The sequence below is a fragment of the Salvelinus namaycush genome, chromosome 16 (assembly GCF_016432855.1).
Source record: "Salvelinus namaycush isolate Seneca chromosome 16, SaNama_1.0, whole genome shotgun sequence".
NCBI classification, from domain to species: domain Eukaryota; kingdom Metazoa; phylum Chordata; class Actinopteri; order Salmoniformes; family Salmonidae; genus Salvelinus; species Salvelinus namaycush.
In genome coordinates this window covers 23,154,047-23,177,680 of record NC_052322.1, presented here as the reverse complement: position 1 = coordinate 23,177,680, position 23,634 = coordinate 23,154,047, and the positions used below count along the sequence as shown (strand labels likewise).

Here is a 23,634-nt window from a genome sequence, read left to right as displayed (position 1 = left end):
CAGCAAGTAGTGGATCTGTTTTGTGTGAATCAACAGGAGGTTTGTGTGGAATGACCATGACCTCTGGTTATCAAAGGAAAAATGGAACCAAGACCTGAAGCTGAAGCCGTTCTGTTAGGTGACCTAAACTGGGACATGCTTAACACCCCGGCCATCCTACAATCTAAGGTAGATGCCCTCAATCTCACACAAATTATCAAGGAACCCACCAGGTACAACCCTAAATCCGTAAACATGGGCACCCTCATAGATATTATCCTGACCAACTTGAATCAGGATCTCAGCGATCACTGCCTCAATGCCTGCATCCGTTATGGGTCCGCGGTCAAACGACCACCCCTCATCACTGTCAAAGGGGGGTGACACTCTAGACCCAAATTGTTACAGACCTATATCCATCCTGCCCTGCCTTTCTAAAGTCTTTGAAAGCCAAGTTACAAACAGATCACTGATCATTTCGAATCCCACCGTACCTTCTCCGCTGTGCAATCCGGTCTCCGAGCTGGTCACGGGTGCACCTCTGCCGCGCTCAAGGTACAAAACGATATCATAACCGCCATCGATAAAAGACAGTACTGTGCAGCCGTCTTCATCGACCTGGCCAAGGCTTTCGACTCTGTCAATCACTGTATTCTTATCAGCAGACTCAACAGCCTTGGTTTCTCAAATGACTGCCTCGCCTGGTTCACCAACAACTTCTCAGATAGAGTTCAGTGTGTCAAATCGGAGGGCCTGTTGTCCGGACCTCTGGCAGTGTCTATGGGGGTACCACAGGGTTCAATTCTCGGGCCGACTCTTTTCTCTGTATATATCAACGATGTCGCTCTTGCTGCGGATGATTCCTTGATCCACCTCTACACAGACGACACCATTCTGTATACATCTGGCCCTTCTTTGGACACTGTGTTAACAAACCTACAAACGAGCTTCAATGCCATACAACACTCCTTCCGTGGCCTCCAACTGCTCTTAAACGCTAGTAAAACTAAATGCATGCTCTTCAAACGATCGCTGCCCGCACCCGCCCGCCCGACTAGCATCACTACTCTGGACGGTTCTGACTTAGAATATGTGGACAACTACAAATACCTAGGTGTCTAGCTAGACTGTAAACTCTACTTCCAGACTCATATTAAGTATCTCCAATCCAAAATTATATCTGGAATCGGCTTCCTATTTCACAACAAAGCCACCTTCACTCATGCTGCCAAACATACCCTCAAAAAACGGACTATCCAACCAATCCTCGACTTCGGCGATGTCATTTACAAAATAGCCTCCAACACTCTACTCAGCAAATTGGATGCAGTCTATCACAGTGCCATCTGTTTTGTCACCAAAGCCCCATATACTACCCACCACTGCGACCTGTTATGCTCTCGTCGGCTGGCCCTCACTACATATTCGTCGCCAAACCCACTGGCTCCAGGTCATCTATTTGTCTTTGCTAGGTAAAGCTCCGCCGTATCTCAGCTCACTGGTCACCATAGCAACACCCACCCGTAGCACGCGCTCCAGCAGGTATATCTCACTGGTCATCCGCAAAGCCAACACCTTTGGCCACCTTTCCTTCTAGTTCTCTGCTGCCAATGACTGAAACAAATTTCAAAAATCGCTGAAGTTGGATTCTTATATCTCCCTTCTTATATCTCCCTCAGATTGGCTGTACACAGCCCAATAATAATAATAATAAAAATAGCCCATCCACTACCTAACTCATCCCCATATTGTTTTATTTACTTTTTTTGCACACCAGTATTTCTACTTCTACATCATCATCTGCACATCTATCACTCCAGTGTTAATTTGCTAAATTGTAATTACTTCACTAATATGGCCTATGGGGGGCGCCATCTGGGTTGGCGCCCCCCCTTGGTTTGTGCTATGGTGGAGATCTTTGTGGGCTATACTCGGCCTTGTCTTAGGATGGTAAGTTGGTGGTTGAAGATATCGCTCTAGTGGTGTGGGGGCTGTGCTTTGGCAAAGTGGGTGGGGTTATATCCTTCCTGTTTGGCCCTGTCCGGGGGTATCATCGGATGGGGCCACAGTGTCTCCTGACCCCTCCTGTCTCAGCCTCCAGTATTTATGCTGCAGTAGTTTATGTGTCGGGGGGCTAGGGTCAGTTGGTTATATCTGGAGTACTTCTCCTGTCTTATCCGGTGTCCTGTGTGAATTTAAGTATGCTCTTTTTAATTCTCTCCTTCTCTCTTTCGGAGGACCTGAGCCCTAGGACCATGCGTCAGGACTACCGGGCATGATGACTCCTTGCTGTCCCCAGCCCACCTGGCCTTGCTGCTGTTCCAGTTTCAACTGTTCTGCCTGCGGCTATGGAACCCTGACCTGTCCACCGGACGTGCTACCTGTCCCAGACCTGCTGTTTTCAACTCTCTAGAGACCGCAGGAGCGGTAGAGATACTCTTAATGATCGGCTATGAAAAGCCAACTGACATTTACTCCTGATTATTATTTGACCATGCTGGTCATTTATGAACATTTGAACATCTTGGCCATGTTCTGTTATAATCTCCACCCGGCACAGCCAGAAGAGGACTGGCCACCCCTCATAGCCTGGTTCCTCTCTAGGTTTCTTCCTAGGTTTTGGCCTTTCTAGGGAGTTTTTCCTAGCCGCCGTGCTTCTACACCTGCATTGCTTGCTGTTTGGGGTTTTAGGCTGGGTTTCTGTACAGCACTTCGAGATATTAGCTGATGTACGAAGGGGTATATAAAATAAACTTGATTTGATTTATTGTCTTACCTCCTTAATCCATTTGCACACACTGTATATAGATTTTTCTATTGTGTTATTGACTGTACTTTTGTTTATCCCACGTGTAACTCTGTGTTGTTGTGTTGCACTGCTTTGCTTTATCTTTGCCAGGTCGCAGTTGTAAATGAGAACTTGTTCTCAACTGGCCTACCTGGTAAAAAAAAAGGTGAAAAAAATAACATACATTTAAACAAAGCCAGATTTGCAGGCAAATGAAAGCTCTGCCATTCTACTTACGGTAGAAAAGCTCAATTATGGCATAGATTGCTACAGCTACTTGTATGAAAGGCTAAGCAGTTACAACGAAGAGGTCAGGAAAAATGCATTTCTGTTATAATAAAAAAAACAATAATTGTTTATTAAAAAGAGGACTATTAATTACTAATACTTTTTTTCCTTTAAATTCAAAATACTGGTCGTTTGTCCATCCCTTGGCAGCACATTGGAATATGTACACCCTTAACCAACACAACAGAACAGAATCAGCACTTAACATTTTGGTGTTTCAAAGTCACTGTTAAACTATAGGATGAAGTCTGCAAGGCAGAGTCCCTGAAAAGAGGTTGGGGGAAGACTAGGACAAGCTATGCTCTCCTGAGGCTGTCGTCAGTGTAGTGTTCCTTTCTCTGCTTGGGGACAGACGGGTGGAGGACTGGGGTACTGTTCATCAGCGCAGCTCACTGGATCTGGATCCCTGCTGGCTGTGTGTCCTCAGGCAAGCCAAAGTCCTCCAGGAGTTTCAAGACATTATCTGTGTATTCATTCCTCGGGAGGCCCATCCCACTTAGCTCCACAGGCTGCAGGTCAGGGTGGGGCGGGTTGTAGGAGCAGGGACAGTACAGCTCGTTCAGAGTCAACCAGAAGGCATCAGGATCCACTTCTATTAGGCGGAGGAAGACACTACACAGAATAGAGATAGCACATTGATAAATTCAACTGAATAAAATGATAATAGAAAGCTAACTCTAAAACATAAGGTCGTATGATGGTACCAGATAAAAATGGGCTTTTAATTGTACTGCTAGATTTATTATTGCAATACAAACATACCTCAGACAGGCCTCTTGCAGTTTGGGTGGCTGTCTGCAGCTGAGGTAGGGCAGGCAGGATTCAGTTACAGCATCCATATCTGAGTCCCCTGCAAATACAACTCAGATATACCACATATATACCAGAAGGAAAACCAAGGAAAAGAAAAAAAAAAATGGGAAAAGAAAAAAGGAAATGGAGATAGTGTTGAGGGGAAGAAAATACTGAAATGACCTGGGAATTCCACAGCGCCTGCCTCCATCTCCGGATTTCACACATCCACTCCCCACTCTCAGTACCTTTCATAACCATGGCAACTCCATCACTTTGTAGTAGTCCCCTCCCCATTCCCCCGACCCCAGACACGTATTCCCTAAGCTCCTAACTGGGCCGCCATTCAAACCTAATTTCAAAATAAGCTTTCTCGCTTCTTGCTAAAGCTTTTCTTATTTGGCAATTCAACCCAGACGGGTGAAAAACCAGCCTGCTCGTTGTGTCAGAAAACATTGGTGCATATTTGAAAAGATAAATGGGATTATTTCAGAATTCATTTTATCCAGTATACCTATCCCCCTCTTTTCTGTGGAATCAAGAGGTGAACACAGAAAATAAATACTGAGGGAGAGACCAGCCCAGGTGTTTCTCTTTTGGTGTAAATAAACTTAAAAGCGTATCACATTGGGAGAATTTCTCTATGGCCAATAATTGCCTTTCTGGAGATGCCCCAGCGGTGAGGTGGAGCTGATGTTAACCAGTGTGTTCTACTATTTCTGTTGCAGCAGCCTCTGTCTCTCTGTGTCTCAACTTAAACCGACTCAGCTGTATTCCTCTGGGGCTGATGTGAAGGGAGGTAGCGTCTTCACAGACCAAGGACAGAGAAGACCATGAATCGGCTCAGCTAGGTGAGGTGTATCCAAACGGTGGGTGTCATGCTGGCCCTGCCTTGTGTGTCTCGATATCCCTTGACTAAGGCAACAGCAATGTCTGTCTCCCTTGGGAGCTTGGTTGGGGAAATGTACATGAACATACACCATTCAATGCAGTCTATAGGACACACCCGTGTAATTCCAAAACAGTGCAATAGTGACACCTAGTGGACAAAAAGCGTTACCGTTTTAACATTCCCTAAAAAATTATGAAAATAAAGCTGAGTGTCTCCTAGACTAAGGAAAGGAGGGTGTTGGTGGCCTGCCTACCTAGGTCCAGATGAAGGCAGAGAGCCCCCAGGCCCTGCAGCACAGCCAGCTGTAACTTGTAGGCCAGGGTGTGGCTGTAGACTGGGCCAGCCCTGGCACTCACTGGCGCCTGTTTGGACAGCCAGGCAGTCAGCTTGGGGATCACCTCTTTTGACACCCTCTTCCTCAGGAAATCTCTGCAGGTTTCCCCCAATGTGCACAGAACCTAGAGAGAAAATACATCGTTATAAATACCAACTGTTCTAGGTGAATCATATGTATACAGTCAGGTCCATAAATATTTGGACATTGACCAAGTTATTATTATTTTAGCTGTCTACCACAGCATATTGGAGTTGAAATTAAATAATGAATATGAGCTGAAAGTGCAGACTTTCAGCTTTAATTTGAGTATTACAAATCGGTTGAACGGTGTAGCAATTACAGCAATTTTTTTATGTGGTCGCCCTCTTTTTAAGGGACCAAAAGTAACTGGACAATTGGCTTCTCAGCTGTTCCATGAGCAGGTCTGTGTTATTCCCTCATTAGTTAATTTACACTTGCGGCTCCCGAGTGGCGCAGCGGTCTAAGGCACTGCATCTCAGTGCTAGAGGCGTCACTACAGACAACCTGGTTCGACTCCAGGCTGTATCCCAACCGGCCACCAAAAGTCCCGGAAAACCACGGAAAACAACTGTGGTGACAGAATAATTATTTCCCTGGTGAAGAAAAACACCTTCACAACAGTTGGCCAGATCAAGGACACCCTCCAGGAGGTAGGCGTATCTGTGTCAAAGTCAACAAATCAAGAGAACACTTCACCAGAGTAAATACAGAGGGTTTACCACAAAATGTAAACCATTGGTAAGCCTCAAAAACAGGAAGACCAGATTAGTTTGCCAAAAAACATCTAAAAAAGCCTGTACAGTTCAGGAACAACGTCCTATGGACAGATGAGACAAAGATCGACTTGTACCAGAATGATGGGATGGGAAGAGAAGAGAATGGAAAAGGGACGGAACTGCACATGATCCGAAGCATAACACCTCATCTGTGAAGCATGGTGACAAAGGCAGCAGGATGAATTCTGAAGTGTTTAGGGCTACAGTGGGGAGAACAAGTATTTGATACACTGCCGATTTTGTGTGGACAGGTGTCTTTTATACAGGTAACGAGTTCATACAGGTGCAGTTAATACAGGTAATGAGTGGAGAACAGGAGGGCTTCTTAAAGAAAAACTAACAGGTCTGTGAGAGCCGGAATTCTTACTGGTTGGTAGGTGATCAAATACTTATGTCATGCAATAAAATGCAAATTAATTACTTAAAAATCATACAATGTGATTTTCCGGATTTTTGTTTTAGATTCCGTCTCTCACAGTTGAAGTGTACCTATGATAAAAATTACAGACCTCTACATGCTTTGTAAGTAGGAAAACCTGCAAAATCGTCAGTGTATCAAATACTTGTTCTCCCCACTGTATATTATCTGCTCAGATTCAGCCAAATGCTTCAAAACTCATTGGACGGCACTTCACAGTGCAGATGGACAATGACCCGAAGCATACTGCAAAAGCAACGCAATCATTTTTTAAGACGAAGAAGTGGAATGTTCTGCAATGGCCAAGTCAATCACCTGACCTGAAGCCAATTGAGCATGCATTTCACTTGCTGAAGGCAAAACGCCCCAAGAACAAGCAGAAACTGAAGACAGCTGCAGTAAAAGCCTGACAGAGCATCACCAGGGAAGAAACCCAGCATCTGGTGATGTTTATGGGTTCCAGACTTCAGCCAGTCATTGACTGCAAAGGATTTGCAACCAAATATTAAAACTCACAATTTAATTTATGATTATGTTTGTTTGTCAAAATACTTTTGAGCCCCTAAAATTGGGGGGCTATGTATTAAAATGGCTGTAATTCCTACACGGCTCATACAATAATTTTGACAAAACCTTAAATTAAAGATGAAAGTCTACACTTAAAGCACATCTTGATTGTTTCCTTTCAAATCCATTGTGGTGGAGTACAGACAAAATTATGCAAATTGTGTCACTGTCCAAATACTTATGGACCTGACCAACAAATGTACTTTGTCCTAATTATGTAATCAACTATGTATTATGTAAACAGGGAATTATGATTATTTAACTGAGTGAAGGTGGGAGCAGTAGTGAAATAGACACCCTGAAGGCTCGGAGGACAGCTAATGGGTCATCAGCAGTAAGTCTGAGCAGCAGGGCAGGCCAGCAGCGGTGGGCCATGGGCAGTAGCTCATTCTCCTTCTGACTTAGCACACACACACAAAGTTCCAACACATCCAGGACCTGCAACAAACCAAACCAAAAACCTGGGTCAGGACTCACAGAATTGGCGATAGTGAGCACACATGACAGCAACATGTGGCAGAGGCTTGTATTTTATTGAACTCTCTGGTCTTTAGTTTTCAAGCTACGTATCTTTTAATTCAAAACAATCTAGAGGACTACCTTGAGTCTGAGTCTCAGGCTGGGGTCTGAGAGCAGGTGAATGCAGCGCTCCATGACGTCTTTAGCTATGGTGATGTGGGCTGGAAGCTCAACTTTCACATCAGGACCATCCATATCCTCTTCACAGTCCATGCTTGGCGGGAGCTCTGAATTAAAATTAAAATAATAATACACGTTTGAATTCAGTGCTAGAAACGCAGCGACACATAACACTGATGGTTTCTGATTTCTGTTGCACAGTTTTCAATTTACTTTTTTTTTTAAACATGACTAACTGTCACAGCAGCACACCACACAAAATCGTCCCGATGCCTAAAAAGCAGTGTGATGACTCAGACCTAGCTATGAGGAAAACAGCAAGAGTCAAACTTATTCAGGTCTGACACGGTACAGTAGTGTTGAGAACCTTCACCAAGCACAGCGCTAATGTTGTGCATCATTAATGTGAGAACTTTGTTTTCAGGGGAATAGTGTGGCAGTCAGAGAGAGCCCTAACTAACCTGGGTGCTCGGTGCCCTCCTCCTCTGCCCCGATGCCCACTGCCAGCTCCTTCTGTTTGTGGTAGTCCAGGAGAAACTGGCGCACATTCAGCTGGTCCTGCTCACGCCACACCTTCTTGGTTCCCAAAGCGTCACTTGTTCCCGCAACACTAGAGGGGAACCACCTCGCTGTATTGGAAAAGCAACATGATTAAGATTGTGTTACTTAGGCTGTGTTAGCTAAAGGTTGTCATTTTGTGTCCTGCGTTTCAATTTTCTCTGAGTTCTCTAATTCAAAAGCATGCCATGACATGGTGATAACAATGTTATAAACTAGGGAAAACATTTAAGTGGATGTGGAAACTTTACCTAGAGCCTTCATAAGTGAGTGCAGTACAGTGCAGAACAGAGGGGATGTCTCGTCGTAGCTCATGTCCAGAGCCAGCAGCACGTCCTGGACTATGTCCCCCACCAGAGGCAGCAGGCTGGGGTCGGAGTGACTGAACATGACGGTGAGGACCCTGGGGGCATGGGGGTGGACACCCAGCCTCTGGAGGTTCAAAGACACGTCGTTCAGCAGGTAATCTGAGTTCTCATTGATCAGCTCCTTCAGGGAGGCGTATCCACAGGCCTGGCTGATGTCCCACATGGCATCCAGCGCTGCCTGGCTGACCATCAGGGTTTCATCCCCGGCCTTCTCCAGAACCGGGTACAGTGATGTCATCAGAATGAGACGGAAGTCCATCCCCAAGGCCTGGGCGAAGCAGCCTATCCCCTCCAACTGGATGCAGATCTGCCAGATGTTGCTGTTCAGCTCGTGGATGGTGGAGCTCTTGTGGACTGCTTGGACCAACTGGAGGGGATTCCCTTTCCCTTCAACCCCATTAGATATGGAGAAGAGACTAAACTGAGTTTGCTGCTCCTGTTCCCCTCTGTCTGACTCCTCACCAATAAGGGTTGGCAGGTGCCAGTGGCTCAGGCAGATGTACTCCTCTATGATGGATTCTACTACTGCTTTCAGGTCCTCCTGACTGGGCACTCCCTGCCTCTCCTGGCCTCCTGCCACACCGATGCCTGCTGCTCCTGTGATCACCTCATTCAGCACCATTGCAGCTTGCTTCCTGTAGACTGACGACTCCTTGTACAGATCCATGAAGTGATCTACTAGGAGATAGACGTTCCCATAGTAACCTAACACCCTGCAGATCTCCTTGAGCAGGGAGAAGATTCTTTCGTCTGTGAAGTAGAGGAAGTGCTTCCTCTGAGCATGTGCCCCATGTGGTCCGGGCCCCGTCTCCACAGTTACGGCAGAGCTCCTCTCCTCCACGATGCGTACGTCCATCACGTCTAACTCCAACACCTGCATCAGGGCCTTGGACACCCGCTGGAGGTGGGCCGCCGAGTTGAGTACCACTATCACCTTGGGGCCCAGGATTTTGAGGTAGCCCAGGAACACGTTGAGGACAAACACCTTACGCTGGTCATCAGACGTCCTCATGAGGCGCGGCAGCGAGGTGGCCAGGGAGTGGAGGTTCTCTGACAGCACGTCAGTAAAGGCCTGGTTGTTACTATCTGAGCTCTGATGCCTCTCTGCCACCTCCCTCAGGGCAGCCTCACACCTCTCCCTCACAGTGGGCTCCTCATCGTTCACAGCCCCCACCAGAGCCTCCAGGAGGGGGCCCACACACTCACCCAGGGAGGAGCTACAGTTGGCCAGGAGGTGGTCTGAGAAGTTCACCATCTCAAGCCTCACTCTCCAGTGCTGATGGGCTGAGGTGCAGGAGATGATCTTTTTTAACAGTAAGGCCAGCCTCCCAGAGGTGTTTCGCACCCAGTCCTGAGTTCTCTGCACTACCAGCTCCCATACTCTCCCCAGTTCCCACAGCTGTCTCTCCCCAGTCCCTGTGTTCTGAAGCTGGTCGTCAGCCATCACCAATCCCACTGTCTTGAACCACACCTTAATGGCCCTAACTGTGACAGCATGTCCATGTCTCATATCGCCAGTGATCACACGGCTCACAGCGATGGTGATCCCAGGTAAGAAAGAAGCCATGGTACTGCCTAGGATACGCCTCTCCTTCTGACCCACCAACACATGGTCCATAGAACAGTCACACTGGAGGGTCAGGGCCTGCAGGCATTTCAGAGCAGCAGCCTGCACGGTGCGGGACTTCTCCTGCTCTCCCAGTGCCAGCAGCAGGGAGATAGCAGCCCCAAGGCCAGGCAGCATGATGGGCTCAAACAGCTTGAAGACCACGTCACCATAGGCTGCATGGAGCAGAGCATCCAGGCACCTCAGTACTGCAGCTCTCAGCTCCTCTGAGGTAGGTGCTGGCTTCCCTGGGTCCGTGGGGGAGCAGAGGCAGAGGCAGAGCTCTGAGAGAAGGTCCCTCAGCGTCTCCCAGCTCCGTACACAGGTGTTCTCCAGGACATATCCCATGGCCTCGGCCACAGCCTGGATCAAGCCATCCCGCTTGGGGCCAGGGATTTTCAGGATGAAGCGGAGAGGAAAAAGGACATAGTCCTGCAGCTGCTGCAGAGTTCCATGATTTACATGCCTCAGCTGTGTGCTCAGGGTTTCCACATTGCCCACCGTGGGCTCATGAGTTAGGAGCACACATGCTGGACGGAGGTAAGCAAAAGCAAGCTTTGGGTCGTCAATCTGATGGTCCATTCTTTGAAGACAGATGTCACTCACTGAAAGAGAGAATGATGATATTGGTCATCTGATCATAAACTGTTTTGGGACGCAGTAGTGGGATGCAGTTTAGCAGTAGACATGCTCAATGCATTACAATGATTTTGACTATCAGAATAATAGCTTCAGTTACCTAAATGTTCATCTTATAGGCCTAACTTTGGTCCTTTACTAGTCACCCCAAAACAGAACTTTTCCTGGCCATCCTTGCTAAAGGTAACGTTACCGTTAGATAGACAGAAAGCTAGCTATCTAATGGAATGCGTAAATGCCAAAGCAAGAGTAACCTAACAAAGTAAGCTTCAAATTAGCTTACCTTTGTTTGTAAATATTTTGTGACGGACATCTGAGACGAACTCCTTTTGAGATACAGCACTGAAACTGAATGAAGACTGTCCTAGCTGGCTGTCACACAAGCGTCACTTTTCCCTGTAGCTACGTCATTATCCTGCGTCGCATAGCTGTGTTTACCATGCTTGTTAGCTAGCTTGCTTGCTTTGGTGCAGTTAATACTTGTAAATGAATTATATTTAAACATATTTTGGGGTCAAAGTTTACTTCGCTGCACTTCAATTTTTTGACCTGCAAAACTGGCTAAAGGAAACGGTACGATTGCATCTTTGTCGTTTTCCACCCCTAGCTAAGCATGATGATACTTGACCGACACCGGTTGATTTAGCTAGCTAATTTGCATGTAATTGTATGTCGTTTAATATAGCTACACGTGACAATAATTTTAGAATATTTCAAGTAATGATCTAATTTCACCAGTTACTCTGCAACGTTTTTTGAACAGATTTTGTACGGTGTGACTGTGTCGGGTGAAAGGTCAAGCGGCCATCTTTGAAGAGATCCAGAGACTTTTAGAAAGACAGCTGGCTGACGGAGTGACGGTATAGCGACATGTATGTGTATTGAAACGGCACGTTTACTAGACTGTGAATGGATGTATTGGTAATGAACTTGCAACTAGTATCCCAGAGTAGCTAGAGAGAAAACAAACCCAGTGAATAGGTTAGCTAACTCGCTAGGCTAACGCTATCTAACTAGGACTTTCTAGATGGCTATTTGTAAATAGATACTATAACGTTAACGTTAGATAGCGAGGTAAACACGTTTACTAGATTGCGAACTCATCAATGTAAAGGCGATTGCATAATTTAACACGTTTTTGTAGGTAGTTAAATTAAGGAAGACTCGAGAAGCATGGACAAACAGACGTTTGGGTAGCTAACGTTAGGGTGTTTCATGCATAACATTAGCAGGTTGCATGGCTAACTGGCTGGAACTTTGTTTTTGATGACATTGCTAGTTTCCTTAGTTAACGTCCAAGAAACAGTTGTGGGGTGAGGCATATCAAAGAGAGACCTCTGGGCACATCATGTCATCATTTTCTGAGTCTGCGTTGGAGAAGAAGCTTTCGGAGCTCAGCAACTCTCAGCAGAGCGTTCAGACGCTGTCTCTGTGGATCATTCATCATCGCAAACACTCGTCGCTCATCGTCAAAGTATGGCACAGAGAACTGAAGAAAGGTGAGAGAACTTATGAACTTTGCCACCTCGACAATATTGTCTACCACAGCTAGTTACACACTGAAACGTTAATATGTGACTTGAAGTATGCCAAACACTGTTATTTAGTTTGTCTACTTTCTGTATTTTTCTATCAGCAAAAAGCAGCAGGAAGTTGACTTTCCTTTATCTTGCCAATGACGTGATTCAAAACAGCAAGAAGAAAGGTCCAGAGTTCGCCAAAGACTTTGAGACGGTCCTTGTTGATGCTTGCTCTCATGTTGCAAGGTATGTGGTTTGGGATGATACAGTTTCAGAGCTAAACTTTTCTCTCGCACTGAAATGTTCCGTTAAGAGACTTGTGCTGCAGGCCTATGTTTTAGTATACCATGTTTGCATTGGAGGGTTGGTCTAGCTACATCAGTAAGACATTAACCTGCTTATAAACATTGGTAAGTGGAGTACACTGCTACTGCTACAGCAGTATAACAAGACAATAACCAAGAGAATCAAATAACTTATTGAGTTGCTTGGCTAGGAAGAGTTGAATTTCATGATGAATCTCTCTTTTTCTCTCTCTCTCCCTCAGAGAGGCTGATGATGGCTGTAGAAGACCCATGGACAGGCTGCTCACTATCTGGCAGGAGCGCAGCCTCTACAAGGTAGAGTTCATCCAGCAGCTGAAGCTCGCCATCGAAGACTCTAACAGCCCCCAACACCAACCCACAGGTACGGTCAGTCCCCTAGGTTATCACTGATGTAGCAGTTCAGCTTTACTAAATTACTTACTGGTGACAGCATGTTTCCTATATATATATGTGTGTATTTGGATGTCAGAATTCCCACGCAACATCAACTTCCAATTGGTTGTTTTTGTATAAATCTGTGGTATTTTTTACAGAAGAGAAGAAGGCCCCTAAACGGACCTATCAGAAAATCCAGGAGCTGGAAGAAGAGGAAGAAGATGATGACTACAGGGGCCACATGTCCCCACAGGATTCAGACATCTCAGGGCCACAGCTGGTAGACAGAACTAACACAACTCCATATGTCTTTAGCCCATTCACCAGTGCTTTGATTATTACACTGCAATGTGACAGCTTTTCACACTAGTTGTAATTATCTCCCAACTCTCCACTAGGTGTCAGTGATCCATAGATGTCCAATGGACTCATGATTTGGAAAATTCTTGTTTTTGTACTTTGGTTGTGAATTGTGTTTTAGAAACATTCTCCAGATTGGAGATTGATAACCAGAGCTTTGGTATTCACACACCCTTCACTTCTTCCCCCATCCTCCCCTCAGACGGAGGAGCTGGTCAAAGCCCTGCAGGACCTGGAGAATGCGGCCTCGGGTGATGCTGCTGTGCGCCAGAAGATTGCCTCTCTGCCACAGGAGGTGCAGGATGTGTCCCTGCTAGAGAAGATCACTGGTAAGTCCTGAAGGAGTCTTCATGGTATCTGGAGCACAGGTGAACTTTTGTCCCCGCCTATCTCCAAACTCAATGTGTATTGTAGGCCTAGGGATTATTTTTTCAAACTTAAATTTGGTGAATTAAATCGTTTTCGATATTGTGCTTAAGGCAACATTCCACCCTGTTTGACTTGACTCACCCTGTCCTTATAGATAAGGAGGCAGCTGATAAACTGTCCAAGACGGTGGATGAGGCCTGTCTACTGCTGGCTGAGTATAACGGACGTCTGGCTGCTGAACTGGAGGACAGGAGGCAGCTGGCGCGCATGCTGACAGAGTACATCGGTAGCCAGAAGGAAGCCCTCACCGAGAGGGAGAAGAAACTGGAGGCATGTCTAAACCATCTAAATCACTGTTTTACTTGTCTCTTGTTACAAACAAGCAATTAGAATGTGGAAATATTTATGTTCCCATTATCAAATTACAGCAGCTTTGTACTTTACTTGGCTTGTTTAGAAGAAGTACGCAGTGAACCCATCTGAACTGTGTACCGTTTGACATCAGTAGCGTTCTTTGTATTGCAGGAGTTCAAACAGAAGCTGGCACGGGTCACTCAGGTGCGCAAGGACCTCAAGTCTCACATACAGAGCCTGCCTGACCTCTCTCTGCTGCCCAATGTGACGGGAGGTCTGGCCCCTCTACCCTCTGCTGGAGACCTGTTCTCCACCGACTGAGCTCCCTGCCACACCCTGCCTCTTGCCAGGGCACACACTGTTGAACCTGCTCTCTAGCTACTGAACCCTAGGGAGAGACTCAGAGGGACAGTGGAAGCTTGGGGACATCCCTGGTGGGAGAGACAATGGTTGTTGATGATTCCGTTCCACCAGCTTGGACAAATATCTCCTGTTTGTTTTTATTCTGAATGCCAGTCGAACGCCAGCTAACTGATTCTGCGTTGGAAAGAAGAGAAGTGTTGGTCATCAGCCAATCCCCATTTTTCTGCGTTTTTGTGCTCGTATGGTGGGATGGTGGCTCACACACCCACTAGATCTTTGTGAAGAGATGCATCTCGTTTATTTTAATGGCTTTAAAGTTGGTTGATTTTGTAATGTTGGGGAGGGGGGATGTTTTTCTATGTAGGTTATATTTTGGTTGTGATGTTATTTTCATCTTTCATAATTCCAGCTCAACACACAACAGTATCCTTCTTTTCAGGTCTGTCATCAAACATGTTTTGAATTGTCATGCATACCAATCATCAGTCGATACCATTACAACCATGTGTTAGTTTTTCTCAATCCAATGTGAAATATTTTAGCCCTCAGACATGTGGTTGATAGAAGTTATTAGAGCAAACTTGGGGCAGATGGAGACACTGACTTACAGTCACTTGGAAACACGTGTCCATAAAATGGTCTTTGATGATTGTATCACTTGGTACAAATGTCAAACTAACTAGCAGACTGATGCTTTTCAGGACTTGGCCACCAATTAGTCAGCATTATTCAGACTTGACAGAGTATCAGAATCTGAACTGGCTCATTCTGTCACTGCTGCAGTCCTTCCTTCCTCAGGAGTCAATCGTTAACTCAGTTTTACAATGGTTGACAATCTGATTTCTGTGATCTCTTTAGTTTGGGTGATGCTGGGAGATAAGTGCTTGCCAATGTTACAGAATGCAGTAGGTGTAATAGAAGGACATCTGCCCCAAGAAATGATGTTTTGCAGATTATGTAGTTTTTCAGTAATAAAACAAATCCATGGATACAAATAAAATTGAACAATTGGAAAAGAAAAGCTGTCCAGACTGGTTTATACTCTGACTAATGTGACATTAATACACTGAGTCTGTTTATATTTTTACCAATGTCTTCTGACAGGTGGCTTTACTTCTACACAACACTTGTCTCTGATTCAGTGCAGACAGATTTGTTGTGCTATCTGATGTAAAACAATGGACTTTCACAGCATTTACAAATTATGTAAAAAGGTTATTCACATTTCTGTGAAACAAATAGAATATTTGTATTTCTGGAATAATTAGAAATGCTCATCTAAGTGCTACAGCAGCAAATGTACAGATGTCATCAAATACTGCAAGGAAGTGCAATTGAAATGTGGCAAATCTATTTAAAAAAAATAATGCCATTAGTGTCGTTGGCCGTTATATTATTCATTCCTTTATCTCAATGTTCAAGTATCCCTTGATGTTGCTCAGCTTGTCACTGTCGAAGTCTACCGTTAGGGTCCTGGACCTGATGCTAGTAGGTGTGAATTCCACTGTGTACTTGGCCTCTTGTTTTGGACCCACAGTTCCAACACTGCAGGGAGAATAGAGAGAACAGGAAGGTCATGAGGGAATGGATACAGTGACGTAGGCAGAGAGCAGAGTTCACTGGTAGGCTATATGAGAGGAGCTCTATTTGTTTTTCAATGTGAGAAGGATATGTGGCCTTGAAGCGAGTTTACAATCATGTGTACTACAACTGTACTGTACTACCATATTTGGAGATTGTTTGCTGACTAGTGGCTAAAAAAGCTATCAAGCTAATATTGAACAGATCCAGTGTGTCAGCACTGTTTGTATACTTCTGTATGAGGATTTTTCCATCTGTGAGGCCGGCTCCCATCACACTGAAGAAGCAGTTCTGCAGGGGTTCTGGTAGAGGGTTCTGTAGTGAGATTTGTGCAGACAGCTTCTGGTTTACTCTGGGTTCTCCCAAGAGCTGCAGGAGAACATGTTAGACATGCTGATTATACCCTCTCTGAATACCTACACTACCGTTCAAAAGTTTGGGGTCACTTAGAAATGTCCTTGTTTTTGAAAGAAAAGCAATTTTTTTGTCCATCAAATTGATCAGAAATACAGTGCAGACATTGTTAATGTTGTAAATGACTATTGTAGCTGGAAACGGCTGATTTTTAATGGAATATCTACATAGGCGCAGAGGCCCATTATCAGCAACCATCACTCCTGTGTTCCAATGGCACGTTGGGTTAGCTAATCCAAGTTTATCATTTTAAAAGGCTAATTGATCATTAGAGAACCCTTTTGCAATTATGTTAGCACAGCTGAAAACTGTTGTTCTGATTAAAGAAGCAATAAAACTGGCCATTAGACTAGTTGAGCATCTGAAGCATCAGAATTTGTGGGTTTGATTACTGGCTCAAAATGCCTAGGAACAAAGAACTGTCTTCGGAAACTCATGTATATTCTTGTTCTGAGAAATGAAGGCTATTCCATGCGAGAAATTGCCAAGAAACTGAAGATCTCGTACAATGCTGTGTACTACTCCCTTCACAGAACAGCACACACTGGCTCTAACTAGAATATAAAGAGGAGTGGGAGTCCCCGGTGCACAACTGAGCAAGAGGACAATTACGTTAGAGTGTCTAGTTTGAGAAGCAGACGCCTCACAAGTACTCAACTGGCAGTTTCATTAAATAGTACCCTCAAAACACCAGTCTCAACATCAACAGTGAAGAGGCGACTCCGGGATGCTGGCCTTCTAGGCTGAGTTGCGAAGAAAAAGCCATATCTCAGACTGGCCAATAAAAAGAAAAGATTAAGATGGGCAAAAGAACACAGTTTATATAGACACATTTTTTTGCTGACCCCAAACTTTTGAACGGTAGTGTAAATATTACACTAAAAGTCATCAACTTTATCTGAGGAAAGGAAACATTTTGAATTATTTGATTTAACATCCCAATTTCTACAAAGAATTGGTAAAGAAAATAACCAATACCTTAATGGCTATATCTGGGTTCTCCAGCACAATGGTCCTCTTTGCCTTGTGGAATTCCCTGGGACTTGATTCGATGACAATGAGAACCAATTGAATCAGCCTATCTGACGTTATGGTGTCACCATAGTCAACATACTCCAGTCTTAGGGGAAGGCGCTTCTCTACAGATCAGAAGACAGCAGGGTCAGGAAAAACATACATTCCATGTTTCTGGCTAATACTGTAGATGGCACGAAGTAAAACGAATGAAACCTGACCTTTTCCAGTGGGAACCTCCATGGTTAAGTCTTCAATAAATCCACAATTGGCACCTGGTTTGCCATCATAGGACACAATTCGGGCATAAAACATAACACGACACGTCTTGTCAGCCTTTGTGTTGTTTGTGACGACTGCAAACACATCAAAATCCGCCCCAATGTCCATGTCAGGGGACACCTTGATCTTCACCTTCAGGCCTGGTTCCTCTCCTTTCTGCTGGAGCTCATTGTGATGCTTGGCTCTCTCATAGACCTCTCTCTCCTGCAAAGAACCTGAAAGCCACCAGAAGTTATAATGCATCTCTAGCACAGATTTACAATGACTAGTCTGATTTTATGTGTCCTGTAGACATGTGGCCTACCTTCAGGGTGCTTGTATAGGTGTGTGATGTCGTGCCTCTCGTCACTGCCCACAGCCTTGGTGCTAATAAAGTGCCCCACATCAATGGACGATCCCCCCATCTTTACCATCCTGCCATTGGTCAGCTTCACATACTCGACCACGTCAGCGTTGACCTCAGCAAACACAAACGGGGCGTCGTACTTCAGGTTTAGTTCCCCCTCTTTAATGGCTTTCAGAGGGACAGGGCCACAGCAGAACACTCCTGTCAGATAGAATAACCAAGGACATGGAGTGGGTTGTTGTACTGCACTGCCTCCTTGACAAGCTGTCAACTGAATTCAAACTTAAAATGTGATCATGTTACCACGCATTGAAAATTGTAAAGTAACACATCATAAAACGTTTCCCTTTCAACAATTGTCTCTGGACATCTCTGAAGATAGGCCTACATCAGACTACCATGCATCTTAACTGGTTGCACCTTGCATTGAATGAGTTGATGTAGATAGTGTGACAAGTGACCTAGATACTCCCAGCTGAGTGGATTAATACCTAGTAACAGGCATATCACACAGATAGTATTGCATTCTAAGACACATAAGAGGGCTGTGTCTAGAGTGTGAGTTAATTCATTACTTGCGTTGGCCATGATAATAGTGCCAGCTTCATCTATGAAGCATTTTCATACACACGGTGGTGTCTGACTTGAAATATAACTTTTGTGCATTAACATTTGCAGGATCACCTTCACTCTTTTCTTGTGGTGTGGGGTCACTTGCTTGCCAGCCATCATAGCCTGCATCAAGATCAGGACGAGCCATCCAATTATCTACCCACACGTGGAAGTTCCTGAGACAAAGTGTATAATACAGGTACATTGTAACATTGTTTCACAATCATATAGAGCATTTTTGTTTCAGTAGCGCTTAGAGTATTATTCTCACCATACTGAATCATCAGATATATCATTTCCATCCTCATCATACAGGAACTCAATCAGTAGGTTGCTGTTCGTGTCATGAGCGGATCCAAAGTTAGTAACCACTCGACACGGGATACCCAGAGCACGAGAAACTTATGGACAGAAGAAGTCACACATCAGCACCTTCCTATCACTTGGCACTTAAAGAAAGGCACTGAAGATATTACAAGTAGCTGCAGATTACAGTCCTGACAGTTTCCATTGAAGCCATGCACTATAAATCATCTTGTTAAAGGGTTTGCCTCATAACCAGACAAAATATGTGTTCTAGTACTTGCAGCTTCAAGACAAATATATACATTCACTATTTTATGTACAGTACCAGTCAAAAGTTTGGACACACCTACTCATTGCAGGGTTTTTCTTTTTTTAAATTATTTTCTACATTGTAGAATAATAAGGAAGACATCAAATCTATGAAATAACACATATGGAATCATGTAGTAACCAAAAAAGTGTTAAACAAATCAAAATGTATTTTAGAATTTAGATTCTTCAAAGTAGCCACCCTTTGCCTTGATGACAGCTTTGCACACTCTTGGAATTCTCTCAACCAGCTTCATGAGGTAGTCACCTGGAATGCATTTCAATTAACAAGTGTGCCTTGTTAAAAGTTAATTTGTGGAATTTCTTTCCTTCTTAATGCATTTGAGCCAATCGGTTGTGTTGTGACAGGGTAGTGGTGGTATACAGAATATAGCCCTATTTGGTAAAAGACCAAGTCCATATTATGGCAAGAACAGCTCAAACAAGCAAAGATAATTACTTTAAGACATGAAGGTCAGTCAATACGGAACATTTCAAGAACGTTTCTTCAAGTGCAGTCGCAAAAAACATCAAGCGTTGTGATGAAACTGGCTTTCATGAGGACCGCCACAGGAAAGGAAGACCTAGAGTTACCTCTGCTGCAGAGTTCAAGTAACAGACACATCTCAACATCAACTGTTCAGAGGAGACTGCGTGAATCAGGCCTTCATGGTCGAATTGCTGCAAAGAAACCACTACTAAAGGACACCAATAAGAAGAGACTTGTTAGGGCCAAGAAACACGAGCAATGGACATTAGACCGGTCCAAATTTTAGATTTTTGTTTCCAACTGCCGTGTCTTTGTGAGACGCAGAGTATGTGATTGGATGATCTCGGCAAGTGTGGTTCCCACCGTGAAGCATGGAGGAGGAGGTGACACTGTCAGGGATTTATTTAGAATTCAAGGCATACTTAACCTCCATGGCTACCACAGCATTCAGATACACCATCTCGTCTGGTTTGCACTTAGTGGGACTATCATTTGTTTTTCAACAGGACAATGACCCAGCACACTTCCAGGCTGTGTTAGGGCTATTTCACCAAGAAGGAGAGTGGAGTGCTGCATCAGATGACCTGGCCTCCACAATCACCCAACCTCAACCCAATTGAGATGGTTTGGGATGAGTTGGACCGCAGAGTGAAGGAAAAGCAGCCATCAAGTGCTCAGCATATGTGGGAACTCCTTCAAGACTTTTGGAAAAGCATTCCAAGTGAAGCTGGTTGAGAGAATGCCAAGAGTGTGCAAAGCTGTCATCAAGGTAAAGGGTAGCTACTTTGAAGAATCAAAAATATATTTTTTTGGTTACTACATAATTCCATATGTGTTATTTCATAGTCTTGATGTCTTCACTATTATTCTACAATGTAGATGCATTGGAACTGAACAAAGTTATTTTGCTTTTACCTGTGCATGCTACTGCAGCAAACACCCAACACTGGCCATAGCGAACCCTCTGGCAGCAGTTATCAGCCCACTGATGTAGTATGGCAACACTGTCTGTCCAGTGAGAGGGTCTCACACCATCATCATAGTCACCTGACCAGTTCCCCACTAGCACACCTTTGTCATCATTACTGTTGATCTGATACACAAGGATAAAATTATTACTTTCTTATATTGATGTATTGCAGTCAATAGTGCCTGATGTTTAGTCTGAGCACAGCCACACACAGCTGGTACTTCAGTGCTCACACTTACCATGGCACTGATCACCCTAGTCACATAAACTGGGTTTCTCCTTCCAGAACAGTCTGCATCGGCATCAGACGAGTATTTAGGATTCTCATCCAGGAGTTTCAGACAGATGTCCAGCATCCCAGGCTCAAACTACAGAGGGAGAACCGGAAGACAGGGATAAATATACTGTCACGTTCCTGACCTGTTTTCTTTTGTCTTGTATTTATTTAGTTGGTCAGGGCGTGAGTTGGGTGGGTTTGTCTATGTGTGATTTTCTATGTTGGGATTTTGTGTTCGGCCTGGTATGATTCTCAATCAGAGGCAGCTGTCAATCGTTGTCCCTGATTGAGAATCATACTTAGGCAGCCGGGGTTTCACGTGTGTTTTGTGGGTGTTTGTTCTTGTGTCAGTGTTCCGCCACACAGGACTGTCACGGTAGTTATTTTGTATCGCTTTTTGTTAATTATTAAATCACTATGGAAACTAACCACTCTGCGTATTGGTCCGATCCGTCTCGCCTCTCCTCGTCCGAGGAGGAGGATTACGACTGCCGTTACATATACATTCATCCTGGCTTGTCATACTGTACATAGTTCAACTAATTCAGATTCCAATTATGCATGCTACATGTACATTATATAATGTATTATTCTGTGGAAGCACCACAACATACCTGGCCAAATGTCCATGGGGAAGCTTTGATTCGTTTTGTTGTGCCTTTGTAGATGAGACCAGCCTGGGATAACACATACTCCTGCCTATCTCTCTCTTCCTCCATGTATACTGCATCCTCTGTAGCCAAGAAAAATAGACAAGCAGATTACAGACGAGATCTGTTACAGAGCTCCCTGGTCTAATGATAGTGCAAAGAAACACTCTGACTTACTGGCACACCAGGGATTGAACAGCAGTACAAACTCCCCCAGTTTGACCTTCTGGCCCTGGTCCAAGGTCAAGGAGTACAGTCCAATGGGGACATCAGGAGGGGAGGACACAGACAGAGAGACTACATTCCCAGGGGGACTAGTAGTGGACGCACTCCAGGCTGTCTTTGATGCAGAGTCAGTCAGGCTGAAGGTAGACTTTGTGCCTGATTGCTCTTTAGGTAAGGGCCCTGTTGAAAGACATAAATTAGAATTAAGCCTTTAGGACAAGTCACCTGTAGACACTGAGGAAAAGAGAAATCGAAGAGATGATTCCCCTCGATGCCGTAGACATTCAGTAGGGTCTGAAATTATTGACACTTGTGTCATTCCACCTCAAAAAGCACAAGAAAGAGGATTTTGACACATAGTTGGAGAATCCTTGCTTGAAAATTCTGTATTTTGTCAGCAAAACTGTATGTATGTGAATTTACATTAATGTATATGAATTTACATTTACAGTGGGGTCCGAAATTATTGACACCCTTGATAAAGATGAGCAAAAATTATATAATAAATCATACAAATACTGAGCTGTATTGTATGCTAAAATAAATTAGGAAATTATATGATTTTATACTAAGACTGCTGAGAGAATTGCTAGAGAAAGAGATTTTGTTTAACAATAAATACTTTTTTTTCTCAAAAAGGTAGGTGTAAAAATGATTGACACCCTAGTTTTCAATACCTTTCAATACCTTACCTTGCGGGGATAATGGCACTGAGCCTGTTTCTAAATTGTTTTATGAGTTGGAGAACACATTGGGAAGGTTTGAGGACTTTATCAACTGAATCTTTTAGGACTTTATTACAGAATCTTTCCAGATCCTTGATATCCTTCGTCTGCTCTTATGGACTGCCTTCTTCAATTCAAACCACAGGTGTTCAATAGGTTTCAAGTCCGGAGATTGAGATGGCCATTGCTAATTTTAATATGAATCCTATAAATAAAATGGCCAACTTGAAATATTAGAAGGATTTATTATATCATTTTTGCTCATCTTTATCAAGGGTGTCAATCATGTCAGACCCCACTGTAAATGTAAATTCATATACATACAGCTTTTCTGACAAAATACTCAATGTTCAAATCCTAAGGAGGTCTTTGTATCGTGTCCACAGTACTGTACCTATCTCTACTATGAGCCTGAAGGTGCTGACGCCTGCTTGGAACTGACTCCCAGATCTGAGGTGCAAAGTGATGGTGAAGGGCAGGCCCCTTCTAACTATCAGCCGGTCAAGCCCATTCTGGTCAGTGTGGTGAGTAGTATTGTTGATCCTACTCTCCAAATCACATCGCTCTATATCCAAGGCTGTGAAATAAGTCAATTAAAAACACATTTCAATATCATCAAGACCATTTTCCTAAGTAATAATGTATAGTTTAACAGGTACAAATGTGGATTACTAACAAGCAGTGATTTGTATCCCTTTCAAACTCTTATATTACTTATTAATCTATGTTAATCAGCAACAGGTTCCCAAATGTCAAGCTTATTTTCTGCTGATGGTATTTCTTAGCCAAAGTATGTAATTTCAATTGTTTAACAACCTGTACACCAACCTGTCAAACTTGGAGGGCTTCCATGAGTAAAACACAGACAAAGACTTTGAAGAACCACAGTATATTTGGATTTATCTATACAACATAGATACACACTAAAGAAACGTTGTTATTTTACCTTGATCCATTACTTTAGATAATGCCGGGTGTTCCTGGTCGGGCCGTTAGAACGTATGCTTTATGATGTTCTGGCTGTAATGTCAGCCCAGGGATATTTGTAGCATGTGTAATATGACCACGTTGTCTGTGAGGCCACATCCCCCTTGAAGC

At 44.1% G+C, this 23,634-nt stretch overlaps 3 protein-coding genes across 3 annotated transcripts; 1 reads left to right on the top strand and 2 right to left on the bottom strand.

Annotated features, from left to right (window-relative positions):
* Positions 1–3,098: 3,098 nt before the first annotated feature.
* tti1 (TELO2 interacting protein 1) lies at positions 3,099–11,037 on the bottom strand. Its single transcript, XM_039010819.1, has 8 exons — positions 10,952–11,037; positions 8,307–10,634; positions 7,959–8,126; positions 7,459–7,604; positions 7,156–7,296; positions 4,993–5,197; positions 3,818–3,905; positions 3,099–3,667 (listed from the first exon to the last, which is right to left on the bottom strand). Exons 2-8 carry the CDS (start codon positions 10,609–10,611, stop codon positions 3,445–3,447), a joined length of 3,276 nt encoding a protein of 1,091 aa, XP_038866747.1. The 5' UTR covers positions 10,612–10,634; positions 10,952–11,037; the 3' UTR covers positions 3,099–3,444.
* A 58-nt stretch (positions 11,038–11,095) lies between these two features.
* LOC120061198 (regulation of nuclear pre-mRNA domain-containing protein 1B-like) lies at positions 11,096–15,350 on the top strand. Its single transcript, XM_039010817.1, has 9 exons — positions 11,096–11,241; positions 11,432–11,540; positions 11,948–12,167; positions 12,305–12,434; positions 12,736–12,875; positions 13,048–13,169; positions 13,452–13,578; positions 13,773–13,948; positions 14,144–15,350. The coding sequence occupies exons 3-9, from the start codon at positions 12,017–12,019 to the stop codon at positions 14,291–14,293; spliced, it is 996 nt and encodes a 331-aa protein (XP_038866745.1). The 5' UTR covers positions 11,096–11,241; positions 11,432–11,540; positions 11,948–12,016; the 3' UTR covers positions 14,294–15,350.
* On the bottom strand, positions 15,323–23,620 carry LOC120061197 (protein-glutamine gamma-glutamyltransferase 2-like). Its single transcript, XM_039010816.1, has 13 exons — positions 23,483–23,620; positions 22,931–23,113; positions 21,764–21,991; positions 21,551–21,669; positions 20,899–21,027; positions 20,605–20,782; positions 18,856–18,985; positions 18,657–18,760; positions 17,931–18,173; positions 17,566–17,841; positions 17,309–17,469; positions 16,149–16,285; positions 15,323–15,880 (listed from the first exon to the last, which is right to left on the bottom strand). Exons 1-13 carry the CDS (start codon positions 23,490–23,492, stop codon positions 15,733–15,735), a joined length of 2,046 nt encoding a protein of 681 aa, XP_038866744.1. The 5' UTR covers positions 23,493–23,620; the 3' UTR covers positions 15,323–15,732.
* Between the last annotated feature and the right edge of the window lie 14 nt (positions 23,621–23,634).

What these genes read in the sequence shown, in the direction of transcription:
- LOC120061198 (XM_039010817.1), top strand. Translation starts at nt 12,017, where the DNA reads ATGTCATCATTTTCTGAGTCTGCGTTGGAGAAGAAGCTTTCGGAGCTC. An exon ending in GCACAGAGAACTGAAGAAAG is followed by an intron (nt 12,168 to 12,304) that starts GTGAGAGAACTT and finishes TTTTTCTATCAG; the next exon opens with CAAAAAGCAGCAGGAAGTTG. An exon ending in AGAGGGAGAAGAAACTGGAG is followed by an intron (nt 13,949 to 14,143) that starts GCATGTCTAAAC and finishes TTTGTATTGCAG; the next exon opens with GAGTTCAAACAGAAGCTGGC.
- LOC120061197 (XM_039010816.1), bottom strand. An exon ending in TGCTGCAGTAGCATGCACAG is followed by an intron (nt 18,986 to 20,604) that starts GTAAAAGCAAAA and finishes TCTGTCCATAAG; the next exon opens with TTTCTCGTGCTCTGGGTATC. An exon ending in ACCCAGATATAGCCATTAAG is followed by an intron (nt 16,286 to 17,308) that starts GTATTGGTTATT and finishes GTTCTCCTGCAG; the next exon opens with CTCTTGGGAGAACCCAGAGT.
- tti1 (XM_039010819.1), bottom strand. Translation starts at nt 10,611, where the DNA reads ATGGACCATCAGATTGACGACCCAAAGCTTGCTTTTGCTTACCTCCGT. An exon ending in GCCTGAGACTCAGACTCAAG is followed by an intron (nt 7,297 to 7,458) that starts GTAGTCCTCTAG and finishes GGTTTGTTGCAG; the next exon opens with GTCCTGGATGTGTTGGAACT. An exon ending in CTGTCCTCCGAGCCTTCAGG is followed by an intron (nt 5,198 to 7,155) that starts GTGTCTATTTCA and finishes TTTTCTCTCTAG; the next exon opens with GTTCTGTGCACATTGGGGGA.